This window comes from Mytilus trossulus, chromosome 14, assembly GCF_036588685.1.
Source record: "Mytilus trossulus isolate FHL-02 chromosome 14, PNRI_Mtr1.1.1.hap1, whole genome shotgun sequence".
Classification (NCBI taxonomy): Eukaryota; Metazoa; Mollusca; class Bivalvia; order Mytilida; family Mytilidae; genus Mytilus; species Mytilus trossulus.
In genome coordinates, this window is record NC_086386.1 from 18316267 (window position 1) to 18334060 (window position 17794).

Sequence of the window (17794 nt, forward strand, 5' to 3'; positions counted from 1 at the left end):
TAGGTGTCTAAGCAATTGGTTAAGCCCTACATCAACCGAATTCTAAAGCCTCGGTCACACCTTACCGGATAGCTCGATCTGACGCCTAACGGATAACTTTTTTCAATCCGTTCATGTCCGTTAGACGTCCTTTCTTCTCCGTTAAACGTCCATCCATATCCGTTGCATGTCCGTTAAGCGTCCGTTTTATCCGTTGACGTCCGTTCTGTCCGATGGAAAATTTTGAGCATGTTCAAAACGGATAAAATGTCTGTTGCACGTCCGTTAGACGTCCGATTTGTACGGTACTCGTCCGTTTCGTTTCCGTTTTGTATCCGTTACATGTCCGTTATACATCCGTTGGAGGTCTGAAAGATAAATTCACCTACGGACTTCTACCGGATGTTGAACGGACGAGAAACGGACTTCTACCGGACGTAAAACAGATAACATGGATGATGAACGGATCTGAAACGGATAAACGCCAATTGAAAATTTTGCGTCAGAAATGACAATTATTTGTATGTCAGATTTCTTAAGGTTCATGAATTCTTATTATTTATAATCGATCTTAGAGTATAGGCACGTATTCACAATCAAGCAGTTCTTATTCAGGCCAAACACTGCCCTTTGAATTTTGAAGAACAAACCAAAACCAGTTACACAGAAACATTTTGAATATTTATGTGATTAACATGTATTATTATTGTCGCCTTTGATTTTTCCGTATATCTTTTTCATCCGTTTTATCCGGTACGCTTCCGTTAGGTGTCCGTTTTATGCGTTACTCGTCCGTTGGATGAACGTTCGACATCCCTTCTGTCCGGTACGTGTTCGTTTCTCGTACGTTGCACATCCTTTGTGTGTCCGTTATGCATCCGTTACACGTCCGTTTTATTCGTTCAGTACATCAACGGACTCCCAACGGATAACAATTTTGTCAACGGACAACTTTGATTTTTATCCGTTAGTCGTCCGTTCGTGCTATCCGATAAGGTGTGACCGAGGTTTGAGAAAGTGTTAGCCTGACATTGAAAAAGAGTATAAAAAAACGAAAAATAACATCAACTTTATTATACATAGATAAACATTAATTTATAAATTAAAGATGTTGCGCATAATGACTGGCATTAATGGAACAGCAAACAAACAACATCAGTATACAACAGTTGCCTTTTCTTTTATAAGAAATATATCTCTTTAAAGAGTTAATTTTTGTCTCTCTTTGTATGTGTTAATTCAAAACCTTTTGTTTTATTCAATGTTACAATAATCCTCTGCTTTGATAACTTCATTACTAATACAAATGTATGAATAAAATAAGATGATATGTAAAGAGACACCTACCTAATGACACAATGAACAACAAAGATTGTAGTTGCACTCTGCAATCAGATAAATGATGAGTATAACATCGAAGAAACATAAGTCAACATAATCATGTGTGAACGCAAAGAGCACCAAACACCCTTGTTATGCGTTCTCCTCTGCCGACTACCATACTGTGTTTAATTTCAACAAATTTAAGTTTTAATTATAATAACACTAAAATTTATTTCAAAATCATTATATTTTGTTTCAGCTACAAACACAACGTTAAGAGTATTAGATTTACAGTGGAATCAGATTCGAAAAGACACAGCTAAATCAATATGCAAAGCTCTTGCGGTAGGTTGATATTTTCCTTTAATTGAATTATAGGTCATCTTATCAGCACCCTTTTGATGATAACTTATAGCTGTTCATACAATTATCAAATGTATGGTTAATTTATACCTTAAAATTTCAAAATCTCATCTATATGATCAAAACAACTAATTTGTGTATTGGTAATTTCATTAGCAGGGTTTAATATCCCACATTTGGTAGATTCTGTTATGAAGCAAACACCAATGTGACAGTAATTCTACGATCTAAATAACCAAAGATATCTAAAACATTTCTAGAACATTTTTGGGGGTTTAATTGTTTGACCTGCACATTTTTTTTTTAATGTTTTTACTTTTATAAAAAGTTTCATTGTGTTCATAACAAGACGAGACACTAACATGTATGAAAGATTTTATATTTTAAAAATTTAAGTTCATGCAATACTGAGTAAAGGTTTAATTGATACCTGTTTTTAATGCATTTGTTTATTAATCTTGCTATCTTTTCTTCTTAACACTGTTCACATGTTTATACTCTCTTAGGACAACAACACATTGTGGGGTTTAAATTTGTCATGGAATGGTTTAGGAAAAGAGGGATGCATCGAGCTAGCATCATCTTTAAAGAAAAATACCAAGTTAGCGGATTTGAACGTTTCCAGTAACCGAATTGACATGACGTCTTTACGTTTTCTGCTCCATGGATTAGTGCAAAATAAGGGAATCCGATATTTCCAGGTTTGTACGGCTATTTAATATATAACAATTTCTACAAAAATGTGTTATTACTCGAAAAAAACATTTGAAAAATACGCAAAATTTCAAATGACAATATAATGAACTAAAGTTTGATGAAATCATTATATGAAAGCAGGTTAATTTGAGTTACTGCTGGGCCTTTTGGTAGACCACTTGATTCATGATATCGCTCTGTTGTACACTGAAGTGATCATGTATAAAAGTTAAATGAAGCACTTTTACAAAATGCGCTGGTTTTCTTTCGATTGTATTAATTTTGCTTTCTATTTGAAATATCGATCATATTTTATATATATATTTGAAATATTTTAGATGGGCAGAAATCCTATAACGACAGAAGGTGCTAAAGCTGTTATAAAAGCAATCCAGATGTCTAAACACTCACGACTAGAAAGTATTCAGTTGGAGGTATGTATCTGTACTTATCTTTCAAACCGATACCATTTAACTTGTACATATTCAGAAACTTTAATTTCTTTAAAATCAAAAATTGTTGCGAGCATTTATTATTGTGATTTTGGCATGACTAATAAAAAAATCGGGATCAATTTGTGATTTATGGAAAATCTAAAAACTTATATGTATCCGATGAAAAAATGCGAGTTGTTAGTATTGCGATACTCACCAGTTATGAACACCTGATGTCTTAATTTATTGTATTCAATACGTCTTCTATAGCTGTTAAATCAAAAAAAAATCTTTCAACTGATTGCAAGCTTGTATATTTCTTCTTTTATATTTATAAAGGATATATCCATTGACGACCAGTTCCTGGAATTGATGAAGGAGCTTAAGGAATCCAAATCTATACGGGTAACTCACGGAGAAAGAATTGCTGGGGGTAATGCTGTGACAGAAAAGGATCACGACCCTCATGATTTGAACCGATTTGATCCAGTTATGGTGCTAGTGGAATACATGCGCATTGACAATTTAAGATTAATAGACTTTTTCCAATATTTGGATTCGAATAGTCGTGAAAAATTGAGTAAAAGCAATTTCCGGGATGGAGTAGCGGTATGTTGACTAGAATTTTGGATCTTATATAACTGATTTTCTTATACTATCTTGTTTTGTTTTGGTCATGCTGCAAGTTTTTCATAATTCCTTGTTTTTCATTAAGTCTTTTAAATATATGAATTTATTCAACAAAAGAATATTTTCGACATCAACATTTGATCATAATATTGAGAATGATATTCATTTTATTAAGAAAACGTATTTCTTACATTTTATTGGGAATGATATATACGTTACATATAAAAGGTAGTGCTATTTACGTTGCATGTATTTTAGGAATGATATAAACGTTACATTTTATATAATGAATGGCTGTCATATGTTTTTTTGTCTATAACGAAAAATAACCAAAAAAAAAGTGAACCACACTAATAACCCGTGTAGCTGTTTTTTTGAAAGTGTGTTTCATATTGTTGAAGTTATGGAAACGACATTTACCTTTTATATTATTGAGAAGATAAATAAGTTGCAAATATTATATTTAAGGATTGATAAACACCTTACATATTAATGGGAATTATAATTTCAATAACATATAACTAGGAATGATATGCATGCTACATGTTGTTGGGAAGGATATTTACGTTACATATTATTACTAAATTATAATCCTGGTACCTTTGATAACTATTATTGAGATTGTTTTACGTTACATACTATTGAGCTTGATCTATACGTTACTTTTTATTTGAAATGGTGAAACGTTAATTGTTATTGAGGAGGACACATCATTTCACAGTAAAGGAAAAATATAAGTCGCAATTTTTTTTAAAATTTTGTTTAAGTTACAATTTCTGCATTCAAGTCTTCAATTTTAACAGTCATGTGTAATTAAAACATAAAACATTATTTGACCTACAATTTTTACTATTGATATTTATTTTGTTAGACTTTAGGCATCCCACTGACAGAACATCATTTGGATCTTGTTATGCAAAAGATAGATCTGAAGAAAGACGGATATGTTGATCTAGAGTAAGTAGTTGAGTAAAATGAGTCAAATTTAAAATGAGTTTAAAATAAAGTAAATGATCTCAATCCCTCGTTTTTTTAATCTGATGGTAAAATTAACCTAACGTAGATTGCAAATAAAAACCACCAACAATTATATTTATATATGTACACAAAATACGTTTTGTAGACATTAATGTGAAGGAAAAATAGTTGTCAATTTCGTCAGACCTTTTTTATTCATTTGAATCCTCTACACTTCTGATGTGATATGCAGTTGAGATATATAATGCGCAGACACAACACACAATGTCCGATCAAAGAAACTTAAAGGGAAGTTATCCTTTATATGAAATATTGTTTTCAAAATGAGTAATTTTCCCACAAGCAGTAATTACTGGACAGCAAGCCAGATAAAATGTTTCTTTTAGATCCGTCGTAAGTATACATAAAACATTAAACAGGAAGACTATAAATTATTAATTACGATCATAAAAACTTTCTATGTAAACTTACTTTCTAGTAGCAACCTATCTTGCTTTCCCTCAGACTGTTATATATTTATATAAACGTTATAATTCTATTTGTATGTATTGCATTCCATATTCTATAATCTTGATATAAAATATTGATGTATGTTTTGCATGTACATAACTGTTATGATTTTGCTGACATTTTAGGGAGTTCATGACGGTCCATAGAGAAGTGTCCAGACAAATTACGCAACGTACAACTAGAGCAAAATCGAAGAAAAAAGAAGATGAAGGCCTTGTAGGATTAAGAAAAATTCTGCGAGAAATCATCGAAAAACGCAATAAAACAAACAAGGAGAAGGCGAGTACCAAGCTTGCCGATAAGGCTGCAGATAATACATCACGTGATAAAGTAGTTTCTAAAAATAAAACATTTGCTATATCAAAACCTAAATTTGCTGACATCACTGGTCGTAAGGGATGAGCACAAGAACTAATTTCACTGCTTCCTTTCACTATTGCATGTGCTATTTACATTTTGCTTTTCATTTAGTGCAATATAATAATGTTCATTATAGTTCAAGATTCAGGGGTAGAAGAAGTCTTTAAACACAATGGTTTATATTATTATTGTTATTATTTATTAACTGTTATGTTACTGTTAATTTAGATAAAAATAAAAGTGAAATATCTTATTTTGTGAAGATAGTTTTAAGGGAATATAATATTCAAAGTAATTGTATAGCTAAAGTGACGTTATTGTATTGTAAGTATCTCAAGAACTTGGTGTTGGAACGAAGGAATTAACGTTCAATTATTTATACACAGAATGCATCTTAAATATATAGCACACATCTTCTATACATATGCATGTCAACAAACAATCTTTTCAATCTTACCAATTCTTCTTTCTAATACACTCAAATACCATTGATAACATGATTTGCCTTTTAATGGTGATAAAGGCAAATGCTTCCTTTCACAATAAGAAAACTGCAATCAAGAATAACAGTTTTAGTTTCCATCACTACAATTTAGTTATACATGTTTTTTTTTAAACAACACAAAATATTAAGCGCATAGCATCCCTACGATGAGTGAAATTATCTTTAAAAAAATAGCATATATAAAACTGTTGTATCTAAAATATACATATCTAGTATACCTAATTGTTTTCTAACAATTCTACATTGTATGACTATTATGAAGTATGAATAACAATTTGCAAGAGTGTGCATGTATTCATACCAGTTTGTATCTACAAACATCTTTATACCATATATTCATATAGCCCTATGAAACATAGGTTTTCTTTTACAAAGGCACGTTAAGTTCAGGTCTATACTACATTTAATAAGCCATTAATGCATTGAATAAAAACACCAGGATATTTCCATACGAGAAGACTATTGATTTATAATTACTTAGGTTAACGACTTGTATCAGGAATGTATATGCTGGTTTTTTTGCAGGGTTTTTTTTGGAAATTATTTTTGTTAAAACAATTTCATAACTTTCAGAAAAAAAAGCACTGAGCTCAGTTTAAGAATTACTTTCTTCGATTTTATGTTGAACATTTCTAATGTCGTGTGAATCTTTTTGAATCTTTGTCGTCGCAAAACATTGTATTTGCTATTCCTTCGTAAGAATGTGCTGGCCATGAAAATCATAGTTTGCCCCTATCAAGTTTTCTTTGAATGGAACAAAAAAATCAAACCCCTTAATAGAATTAGGTAAAATATGTAAGATTCCAATTGTAGCAAAATAGTTAATAGATAGAAGTCAAATATTAATGTTGTCACCAGTTTGTATCAAAGAAGTGTTGTCATGTGATTAAAATCTGGATTCCAAATACACAGTCGTATATGCATGACATGCATTGTAATATATTGAAATTTAATGTAATTGTAGGCCCAAGCAAAATTTGAAAAATGAAAACAACATTGGGTAATTAATGGTTTATACATTTTATGCACACGCACATTTGTCACGGTTTTACATGACATGAGATGTTTGTATCAGGTGTTGGTTTTGGTGCTGCTTCAGATGATTTTAGAGTATTTAATAGTTTATAATTCGGAATAAACAATATTAAATGTTTATGAACATAGTGCAATAACTGACAAAGACAACAAACAAAATAATGATAAAATTTTTAATGAAATCTGTTTACATGACCAGAGTATGGTTACTTTTTAAAATCAGTGCCAAAAAATGTTTGTACTTTAACCATGTACGGTTTTGCCATTTGCAACTTGTGAATCACTGATATATCACTGCATGCACTACTTGAAATATTGGAAAAAAAATATTTTGCATCCAAAAGAAACCCAAAGTGCCAAAGATATGTATGCTAACAGTTCTAATTATTGTTATATAAATGCATGATTTAGTAATATGCAATAATTCTACGAACGATTTTTTTAACATACGATCAAGCATACCGATACAATAATAAACAGAATTACACCAGTATTGTACTGATAAACAGTGTGTTTGCGATTTACTTTGTTATTTCAGATTAAAATAATATAAATGAGTTTTCACATATTCTACCCTAATAAGTTGAAAAAGGTAATATAATTTGGATGTAAAAAATCATTGTCAAAATTAAGTCGGTTCAGTTGGATGCATTGCACTATAACCCTGTTAATTACAGCATGAAGTGCTAAGAGGAAAACAATAAGAATCAGTGCATTACAAGAAGAATGACCACTCTGGTGGGAAAAGTTAAAAAAAAAAAACCAAACACGTCAGTGGCTTTAAGTAAAATTGGATGGATGCAAGTTATCCTCATGATGGCAGCGTTTTAATAGTCTTAAATTTAGAATAAAGCGTATAGGTTATACAATCGAAAGCCTTTGTTGACTTCTAGATCTATTAACTTTTATGTCGTTTGATTTAACTTTAACCACTTAACACAAACGTGTTTCACTATTTTATGAATTCCCACGCTAAAACATAAATCATTTGAATGAGCAAGAAGTAAGTACTGATTGTTTTTCAAATACCATGATAAATGGTAAGTACTACTGAAATTTAAACCGTTTAGATATGTGTTTGCCACAAACAGTTCATGACGACACGCTTCCTTTTTATATTTCATTTTTGGTAGATAAACTTGCAATTATAATTTAAAATATGTTTGAAAGTTTTTTCTTTTTAAAAATTCGTCCCTTATTTTCGTTGTAATCTCCTCATTAACTTCAATATCAATTTGATGTATGAAACAGTTTTATAAGAAAATGTGGTGTTGTGTAGTTGCTCGTATATTTTCTTTAAACCATGTGTCTTTACTTATTTAACGTATGGTAATGATCGAATCAAAAAAGTATTTTCCTTTTAGCAGTCTTATATACACAAACAACCGTTTAACTACATGTCATTACATATATATTTATATAAAAAAAGCCTTCCAAGTACTGTTTCGATCCCTAACATCACTGAAGAGACATTTATTATCGAAATCCGGATCTGGTGTACAAAAACTGTTGCACCTCATGTTTATGGTACTACATCGTTGTCGCAAGTTTATTGTTTTCTGTTTAGTATTTAATTAATATAAAGATCCATTTTGTTACATCTTGTGATCAATTTGTTTGGCAATCGCCAATGGCAGTGTCAACAGTTGTTCGACCTGTTAGTCAAATGCGTTTTGTTAAAATATACCTTTTCACTTTTTTGGTCTTTAGGAAAATATTTTTGTGCTGTATTTAGACCCTACTACAACGAAATTTGGTTTACATGCATACGTATGAAAAATCATAGGTTTGAACGTAGCTTTCAATTTAGACTTGTATGTATATATTTTTTATATATATGATAGTGAAGGAAATTTCCCCCATTATTCCGACGGTGGAAATGTGTCATGTTTCAGTAAGTTTATGAGAAGGGTAGCCTTTGTGTTGTCTGACATTTCACAGACAGACTTACAAATGTTGAAATAATTGTGTACCCGATATAAAATTGATTGAAGAACAGCCGTCATTTGGTTAGACATGGAAACTTCATCAATTTGCAGCAAAATTTGTATCAGTGGTGCACTTTCAATCTTACTAGAATTTTCAACCTAGATATTTAACCTTAAAGAAATATTGCACATTTATTAAAATTTAGCATTTGATATGCCATTATCAAATTTATTGAGGGATTTTCTTTTTTTCAATTACTTTTGAACGTAAAGTTGAGGACAAATGGTATCAAGTTTGTGTAATTTACATACAAAAAAACCTCGGAGTTCAGTACTTTTGTGATTTTACTTTTTTCATGTTTTTCATGCTCTAGAAGCAAATGTGTCACAAATTTGTACACGGATTGGGTTTTATCCGACAAAATATCTTTAACGCACTATAAAATATAAATATACACAACCTTAAGATTGAAAAATATCAAATGAATCAAGGCGATAGTCGTTTATCGATGTTCAAATAACGTTTATCGATTATAAGAATATCATTCAAGTATTTAACCAGACCAATCTGTATGTCAGAATCGCGTTCAGACAATTAATATTTTCTCAATGATACTTGAGGCTAACATATTCAAAAATACAAAACTTATTACAAGCGGAAGAGCTAATAAATCAAAAAGGTCAAACTGTGTTTATCCAAAAACCGTGTAAGTTATAAGAGCTTTTCCCAGATATTTATGTTCCTTAATTTAAAATTAAAAAAGACACAACAAGATAACACATTAAATTGACAGAAATCACATGAACTCACAAATGAGATAAAACCGGGTGCGACGACAATATATGATTTTAATAGTTATATACAAAATTATGACCCTAAAAGTTATTGCACTAATTTAAAAGTTTGAAGAAAGATAACTCCATCTTACATTTGTATCAACACCACAAGTATCAAAGGTATCGGAATTAGAGAAAAAGGATAAAAATAATCAATGTGTTGTCTGAATTTATTCCTTTACAGAACAAGAATGTTTTCACTGAATCATTTCCATATACGTATTTAATTATTTAGCTCCGAATTTGGATATATATATATATATAAGAATGAAGCACAGGCACTTGTCTCAGAAACAAATTTCCTATATACTTTAAGGTATATAGTTTCCTATATACCTTAATGAGACAAGTGCCTGTGCAGTATAAAGATATGTAATGATTGCATTAACGATTTTCAAACAAGAAAATGTAGGATGTAAAAAAATGACCATGAAGGGAAACGGATTAGTTGTCTCATAGGCAATCATACCACACATTCTTTTTTATACATAGTTATCAGTATAATGTTGAAGTTTTAGTATTATCAAAAGACTATATTGTTAATATCATGAGCCACATTTTATTTATTGATAAAAAAAGAATCACGTCGCTTTAAAAAAAATACTAAAGTTATAATGTTAAAGCCTACTTAAATTTTGTATAAAGCGTTCCGTTACAAACGCCTTACAATTCTATTATCTTTTTGTAATTATAAACTAGTAATAAGATCGAAGTTCAGATAAAGACAAATATTCTATTAGATTCTGTTCTTTGAGAAAGAATTTCATATATGGTATGGGTATGAACAACGTACGTTTTAAGCTATGTGTCGTGGAAAATATATAGATTTTGTAAGGACTATAAATGAAAAGAACTGTGTACCATGTAAAAGAAAGCAAAAACAATAGAATACAAAAAACTGTAGGAAAATATAGCTCGAGTGTGTCTTAATTATAATTTGTTTCCATTTACATATTAATATAAACTATAAATCCCGTTCCAGTGTCACATTGCTTATTCAAGTAAACATCTAAACCGAACATTATTCAATGAAAAATTAATATAGAAGCCCGATCTACCTTATCAATTACTTGATTAATTAGAAGTAACCTATAAATGTATACTTCTTTTTGTGTCTAATGACGGCCATTGGACTCACAAAATTTCATATAAAAACCAAAATCGGAAATCATAATTTGTGTCTTTGTGTCTATGATGAGTTTATTTACAACCACTGTGTCGATGGTAACGGTGACCCCGAGGAGTAAATACAAATTTAATCCTGGAATGTATGGTCCTCAATGCTCTTTGACTTTGAACTTTATTTTGCCTTTAAAACTTTTTTGGCTTCGACCGTCTGACGTAGATACAAAATTTAATCCTGGTATCTATGATGAGTTTACTTAAAATAATAATTCAGCCTTAATTCTTTGTAGATAAGTAATATTTGGTTGTTAACTGTTTAATTATTAGTAACTGTCAATTTTTTCGTTTCATTCTTATTATCAATAACAATAAATGAGTAGTATACATCGATATAAATACAGCCCTAAAACGTAACACACATACGCTGTACAAACTGTGCCTTGATGTCAACACACGTTTTGCAACAATAGACAGGTACATGTATCAATAACGTAAGTTGAACCCCTTAAATCAAAAGTGGTGTGCAATAATTTAAATAGACTATCAAAAATATGCCAGCAGTAACATATAAAAAGCCAACGTTTAGAATTTACAAAAGACAACTTATAATAAGGTTACTACTTGTTACCCTTTTCATTCTGAATCATTGGACTTACCAAAAGTGTTAAATGGACATACTATGAATGTTAATAGTACAGGAGTAGGACAATTAATGCTTTAAAACGTTAATATGATTTGCAACAAAAACATAGTAAAAACAAATCAATGATAAACTATATTTAAGAAATGACTGTAATATTTCTTCTGTCTATGAAGAAATAACATACAAAAATTGGTGCACACTGAATAACGCGCGCAGCGGGTATTTAACAGTGCGCACCACATTTTTTTTTATGTTATTTTGAATAGACAGAAGAAATATTACAGTCATTTCTTATAATTTAATTCTAAATTCCATTTTAAACCGTAGAAAACCATTAAAAAAGATGATAACGTCACGGTCACATCACTAAAGTATGTATATGGGCTCACAACAAAATAACGTCAGCCAATCAGAAGACGCGTTACATCTAAAATTAAATTATTATCAATTATAGAAACTTTTTTTTTTAACCAAATCCATTCGTCCCCGAGAGAATCACCAGCTTAGTTCATTATTTTTAAGTTTGCTGTTTATAAACTGTTTAAATGATCGATACCCTAAGGTCTAGTTGCCCAACAAATATTTTGCATAAGCTGTATATGTATCAATCTTTCGGAGTTTTTGGTTTGTCATGCTTTTTGATTTCGTTTATCTTATCATTATTTGACCTTCCAACTAGTTTGATTCGAGCGCCACTGATGACTTGTGTATACGAAATGGACAAACCAAATAATAAGCCTAGCAATTTGAATGAGTTTTACGTGTTCATGGTGATGGTCATTGGACTTAAACAAAGTTTAACTAATTAAAACGAAAAGTTTCATCATGATCTTTTAAAAGTTGTTTTCTGTGTAGAGTTTTGATAAGGTAACAATTGACATTGGATATCATTAACTGTTGCGGCAAACAGTTTTTATAAAGTTTATTGAAACTGTAATATATATATATTTATATGTAGACTAAACGTTTCAATTTTCCTTTCTTTTTAAATGTGCGTATTAATGTTGGCGATTAAATCAAAGCAATATTTTGTATGTGAGTAAACGGCACAGCAAATATCTTCTGTTGGAACTATACATAAGTCGGTACATACATTTGTATGTCTAGAAGTTGCTTGTATATGTATCCGACGTTCCGTATTTCCTTTCGCCTGTCCCCTCTGTTAGACAACAAGATCGTCGTCAAGATTACCATGGATTCAATAAATGGGAATGCTTTTATATTTGGTCTGCAGCTTGAAAATGTTGAGATTTAGCGTGTTATAATTGTTTTATTTGCCTTGAAGATTGTTAGTTATTTTACAACACTCATCTTACAAAGGAATACAAATGTACGCCAAACTTAACTTGGCCTCTACACAAGGGAGTCTGATAATGTTGAATAGTACAGTTAAAACAAATTATACATCTGATGTGGATGCCACTTCATTTTTGTTGAAATATTGAATTTTACAATCGTCATCAAATTTTTTGTCCGGGTTAAATGTCTACAATGAAAGGTAATGATTTACTATATTGAATACAGTTTGGTGATGTTGAGTGATACGGTGTTTCCAATTTCAGCATCTGCATTGCAGGCGGTGCTTGGTTTTACTCATTTCGTAGCATGTGTGATTTTAGTAAAAGATCAGTAATCACACATGTTATCTTAAGCATTTGCAGGCAAAACTGCTGATCCAGACATGGTATATGTTTGGTTTACATATTTTTATACTATAATTGTTCATTGTATATTGTCTGTATTCAAGGCAGTTATCAATATGATATGTCTCTCCTTATATTACTATCATAGTTCACTTAATTTTAAGATATATAATGAAGGAATTTCTTTTTTTAGGCGAAGAGAAAGCTGTCCATTGCAGCTGCAAATAGAATGTTGAACAGTCCTCGACGATTTTCAGTCGCAGGAACTCAACGTATGGAGGCAGATTCAAGTTATAGGAACTCAAGACCAACATCGTCTGCTTCCACCAGGATACATACACCTATCAGAGAAACTTCGAGGGACATATCTACGCCGTTAAGGAGTGCAAATTCCAGACGACCAACAACTTCAAGAAGGGGTTCTAGTTATAGACCCGTTTTAAATGTGACTAAAAGACCATCGTCATCACTGAACAAAAGTGTTACATTTTTGGAACGACAGACTTCAGCAAATATGCCCAAAGAAGTTCCTGTTGCATAGTGAAAAAAAAACCGCACTTCTGTAAATTGCATAATATATTGAAAATCAAAGAAATTAATGTTTATATTAAAATGGTGGAGAAGTACATGTACATGTCCAAAAAAATTACCTTTTTTTCATTTTTGTTTACAGATATTGCTACAAGACAAAATATTTTAAAGACATGCTTTTTCCATGCAATTACCACGTAAGAATATAAGAAGACAGAAAAAGCATCAAAACAGGAAAAGTTTATTTTAAATAGCACATTTTTTTATAATATTTCTAAAAAAGGTATCTGAACCTTCTTTTATGAATTACATAATTCAAGCATGCTTAATCAGTAAGATTTGGTATGCTCATGATCCGGAAGATAAAATAAAAAGTTTTGAAAGCTAGATACTAATATTTTAGAGCGCAAGTAGAGCTGGTTCCTTCATCTCATTATTTTCGCCCTGAAGTCATAATGTGAATATTTCATCAATACATATGTTAACCTGATCAAGTGTTTTGTTTAATGGAGAAGATTGTCATGAAAGTCCTTGATGTACAGTCGGTGGACAAAAGTGAGTTTTCACTCAAATACTGTTCTGTCATTTCAACTAAAAACAATATTTTTCCAAAAAATATTTTCAAATAACTACAATAAAGAGAATGGAAATGGGGAATGTGTCAAAGAGACAACAACCCGACCATATTAAAAATAACAGCAGAAGGTTACCAACAGGTTCAATTTTTTTGAAAGTTTTATATTTTTGTCAAAGGGTCAAAGTAAATACTTTGCCAAAATTTTATGAAAATTAAAAGAGCCAAATTCATCTTAGTGAAAGTGTTGGGTACCACCTTAATATGAACTAACGAAAATTCTGTGTTAAACAATTAATTCAACTTTATGAAATAAGATTGAGAATGGAAATGGGGAATGTGTCAAAGAGACAACCCAACAATAGAAACAAAAAACAACAGAAGGTCACCAACAGGTCTTCAATGTAGCGAGAAATTTCCCCACCCGGAGGCGTCCTTCAGCTGGCCCCTAAACAAATAAAAACAATATATATAAAAAAAAAAAGACTGATTGATATGAAATAAATACAAAAAGATGTAGAAATGTTTAAAGTTCAACTGTTTATTTAGTCTTTATATTTTTCAGGATAATTTTTGTTTTCTGACGAGGTGAACACAGAGAAAATTAATTCTGAAAAAGTTTTATATGTATTCTTACCAAATTGCTACAAAAGTCACTTTGTACTAAAAAAAAATAAATTGATTTTAGTTAAAATGAAAGGAATTTTTTGAGTTGGAATTCACTTTTGTCCAATGACTGTACTTGTGACGACATAAATGTTTGTGATTTTTGTATAAACCTGATTTTATGTATTTTTATGAAAAATTAAGTATGGCGCAACCCCTTACCCACAAATATTTTTCATACTATATTCTTTACTTGTCATTCAATATTTTAAATGGTGAAGTCAGCTTCACATCTGAAATCATAATAAAAAAATGAAAAAGTGACAACATTTTAGTCAAATTGCTTAGAATGAAATCTATTCCTATTTCAGGATAATATATGAAGAAGATAATAATAATCAATCGTTTTGATACAAGAATTAAACTCAAATTGTATGATCGAAGAAGAAATTTTAATAAATGCTGATGAAGCTATTATCAAAGTAAGAGTGAAAAAAATCAAATGTCCATTTTTTTTTAATTAATATTCGATTTGAAGATTCTGAAATTTAGGATGGACAAATTTTTGAAAAAACCCAAACCAATGCTCTAAGAAACCAAATAAGTTTCAACATATACAACTTTATACCATATATCACTCACGCATCCTCTTAGTGCCTGTCAGCACATAAGGCCTCGACCAGTTCTCGCTACATTAGCCTGTCTTTTTGACAAGAGTGAGTAAACTTAAACGGTCGATGAGCACCAAAGCTCCTCCCATCTTTAAAGACCCTCTAGTCATAGAGGAGTTGTCCTGCCTCCATGACAAATATGTTGTCGTTCCAGTTGACAAGGCCTCAAACAATATGGCTTTTGTTTGCAAGAAACACTACATTGACTGTCTGATTAAGTAAGTGGGGATAAATAAGGCACTTGGAAATCCTACATATAGTATTACTGTTAGTACGCTTACGATGCAGGAGATCCTGGAAACCACAAATCGGTTATAATCTTCTTTTGTGTTAATCCAAAGGATGAAGACCAGGATCTGCCATCCTTATATTGGATTCCTCAGCTTCAATAGAATCCTTATAAGGACAGATATAGTGCAGGTTCTTCCAAGTGTTCCACTAAACCTCTTTCTAAAGTTATTACTGCCATATTCACTGCAGTCAAAGAAGGAATTCAGAAATTTATCGAAACAGCATATTCAAGAAGTGGTGTTAATCCGATGTGGATACTGAAAAAATCAAAAAAAGTATTGGTGAATATACCATCTCAATCATTAAAACATTGTACCAAAATTTAAAACCTTTGATTTTTCAACTCTTTATACCACTATTCCACATACTAAACTTAAAACTCCACTGAAAGAACTCGCCAGCTTATGTTTCTTTAAAAAAAAGGGGGCACTAGACTTTTGAAATATCTAGTTTTGGGCTGGAATTCAGCTTTCTTTGTGAAAAATCATACAAGTAAAAGATACACCGAAGGGAATATCACTGCCATGCTGGAATTTTTAATTGACAACATATTTGTTGAATGTGAAGGTTTGGTCTTCCAACAGACTATTGGAATCCCAACTGGGTACCAATTGCGCTCCTCTTCTTGCAGATTTGTTTTTATATTCCTATGAAGCAGAACGTATCCAAGGGCTTGTACAGAAAAGGGAAAAAAAATAGCCCATTCTTTTGATTTCACCTTTCGGTATATTGATGATGTACTGTCTCTTAAAAATAATAGATTCAGTGGTCACTTACATTTAATATATCCAAGTGAACTTGAAATTAAAGATACTACCGACACAGATAAATCTGCTTTATATTTAGACCTTTTTTTCTCGAATGACTTCTGATGATAGGTTGAATACCAGAATTTATGACAAACGTGATGATTTTAATCTTCCTATACGTAGTCAACTTTCCATTTCTGTGTAGCAACATCCCAGCGGCACTAGCATATAGATAATATGTGTCTCAATTGATACGTTACTCTAGAGCTAGCTTAAAGTACGTTGATTTTGTTGAACGAGAAATACTGCTTTCTCAAAAGTTGCTAAGACAGGGATATGAATCAATCAAATTAGGGTCATCACTCAAGAAATTTTACGGTCGGCATCATGAGCTGATTGGCCATTTTGACAAAAGTGTGTCAGAAATCATATCTGATATTCTTCCTCAGTCATAATGACCTTTCACCATTACCGAACTGAACAAAAAAATAACACGACGGATTCTGCATACGGTGCAGGAAATTTTTACCCTTCCGGAGCACCTGCTTTCACTCCCGGTTTTTAGTGGAGTTCGTGTTGTTTCTTATTTATTATTTATAACTGTTGATGTAAATGTCCTTTGTTTTGTGAGTCTTTGTTTACTCATTGGTTTTGATTGTTATTGTCTTTTGCCTTCTTCTCAATCTCCTTCAAGTTTTTTTCAAGGTCTTTCATCGCAGATTCTACCATTCTGCGCCAGGTCTCTTTTGACCTCTCTATTTTTTGTCTACCATCAGGTGTCCATCGCAAATCAATCTTGGTAATATTCTCATTTATACCATATATGATGAACAATATTTCGTAGGAAAATCTAATTTGACAACATGCAAAATAATCAAATTTCAGATTTTCATAAGGTGAAGACTCCGTATTACTTCTAGTTTAAAAAAAAAATCTTGCATACCAAGCTCGTTAAAAACTACTGCTTTGCAGATAATTTTACTTGATTTCCTTTCAAATATACAGCACGTGTAGAAAATAGAAGCTAACCTATCTAAATGGGTGACAGTAAGACTAAACAAGGACAGACATATCTCAAATAGGCATTGCATGCACAGTTTAATAAACGTCCAGTGTCAACTAAACGAGATCCTTTTTCTAGGGCTATATGTTCCTTGTAGTCGGTGTACGATTGCTTTTATAATAACATTTACTTTTTGAGTAACCTTATATGGGTTGTAAGCATTACTAACACACAGCCACACGTTAAATACATATTAACATTATATATGAAAATATGAAATATACAGGTACTTACCATACACATAATTGTTTGTAGAGATAAAAAAAAAAAAAAGGAAGCAGATATCAGTTCAAACTAAGATGGCATCGATTACATAATAA

General features: G+C 31.3%; 1 protein-coding gene across 7 annotated transcripts in view; it reads left to right on the top strand.

The window, feature by feature from the left end:
• Nucleotides 1-13751, top strand: part of LOC134695648 (leucine-rich repeat-containing protein 74A-like) — a 48717-nt gene extending 34966 nt beyond the window's left edge. For 6 of the 7 annotated variants that reach the window (XM_063556967.1, XM_063556970.1, XM_063556969.1 and 3 more), the window contains 7 exons: nt 1562-1647; nt 2172-2366; nt 2700-2795; nt 3135-3404; nt 4297-4382; nt 5039-5192; nt 13183-13751. In XM_063556967.1, coding sequence (XP_063413037.1) covers nt 1562-1647; nt 2172-2366; nt 2700-2795; nt 3135-3404; nt 4297-4382; nt 5039-5192; nt 13183-13530 — 1235 coding nt within the window. In that variant the 3' untranslated portion in view covers nt 13531-13751. Of the gene's footprint in view, nt 1-1561; nt 1648-2171; nt 2367-2699; nt 2796-3134; nt 3405-4296; nt 4383-5038; nt 5527-13182 lie in introns of those variants that run through there. The other variant, XM_063556971.1, reaches the window with a different exon arrangement.
• Nucleotides 13752-17794: the final 4043 nt, after the last annotated feature.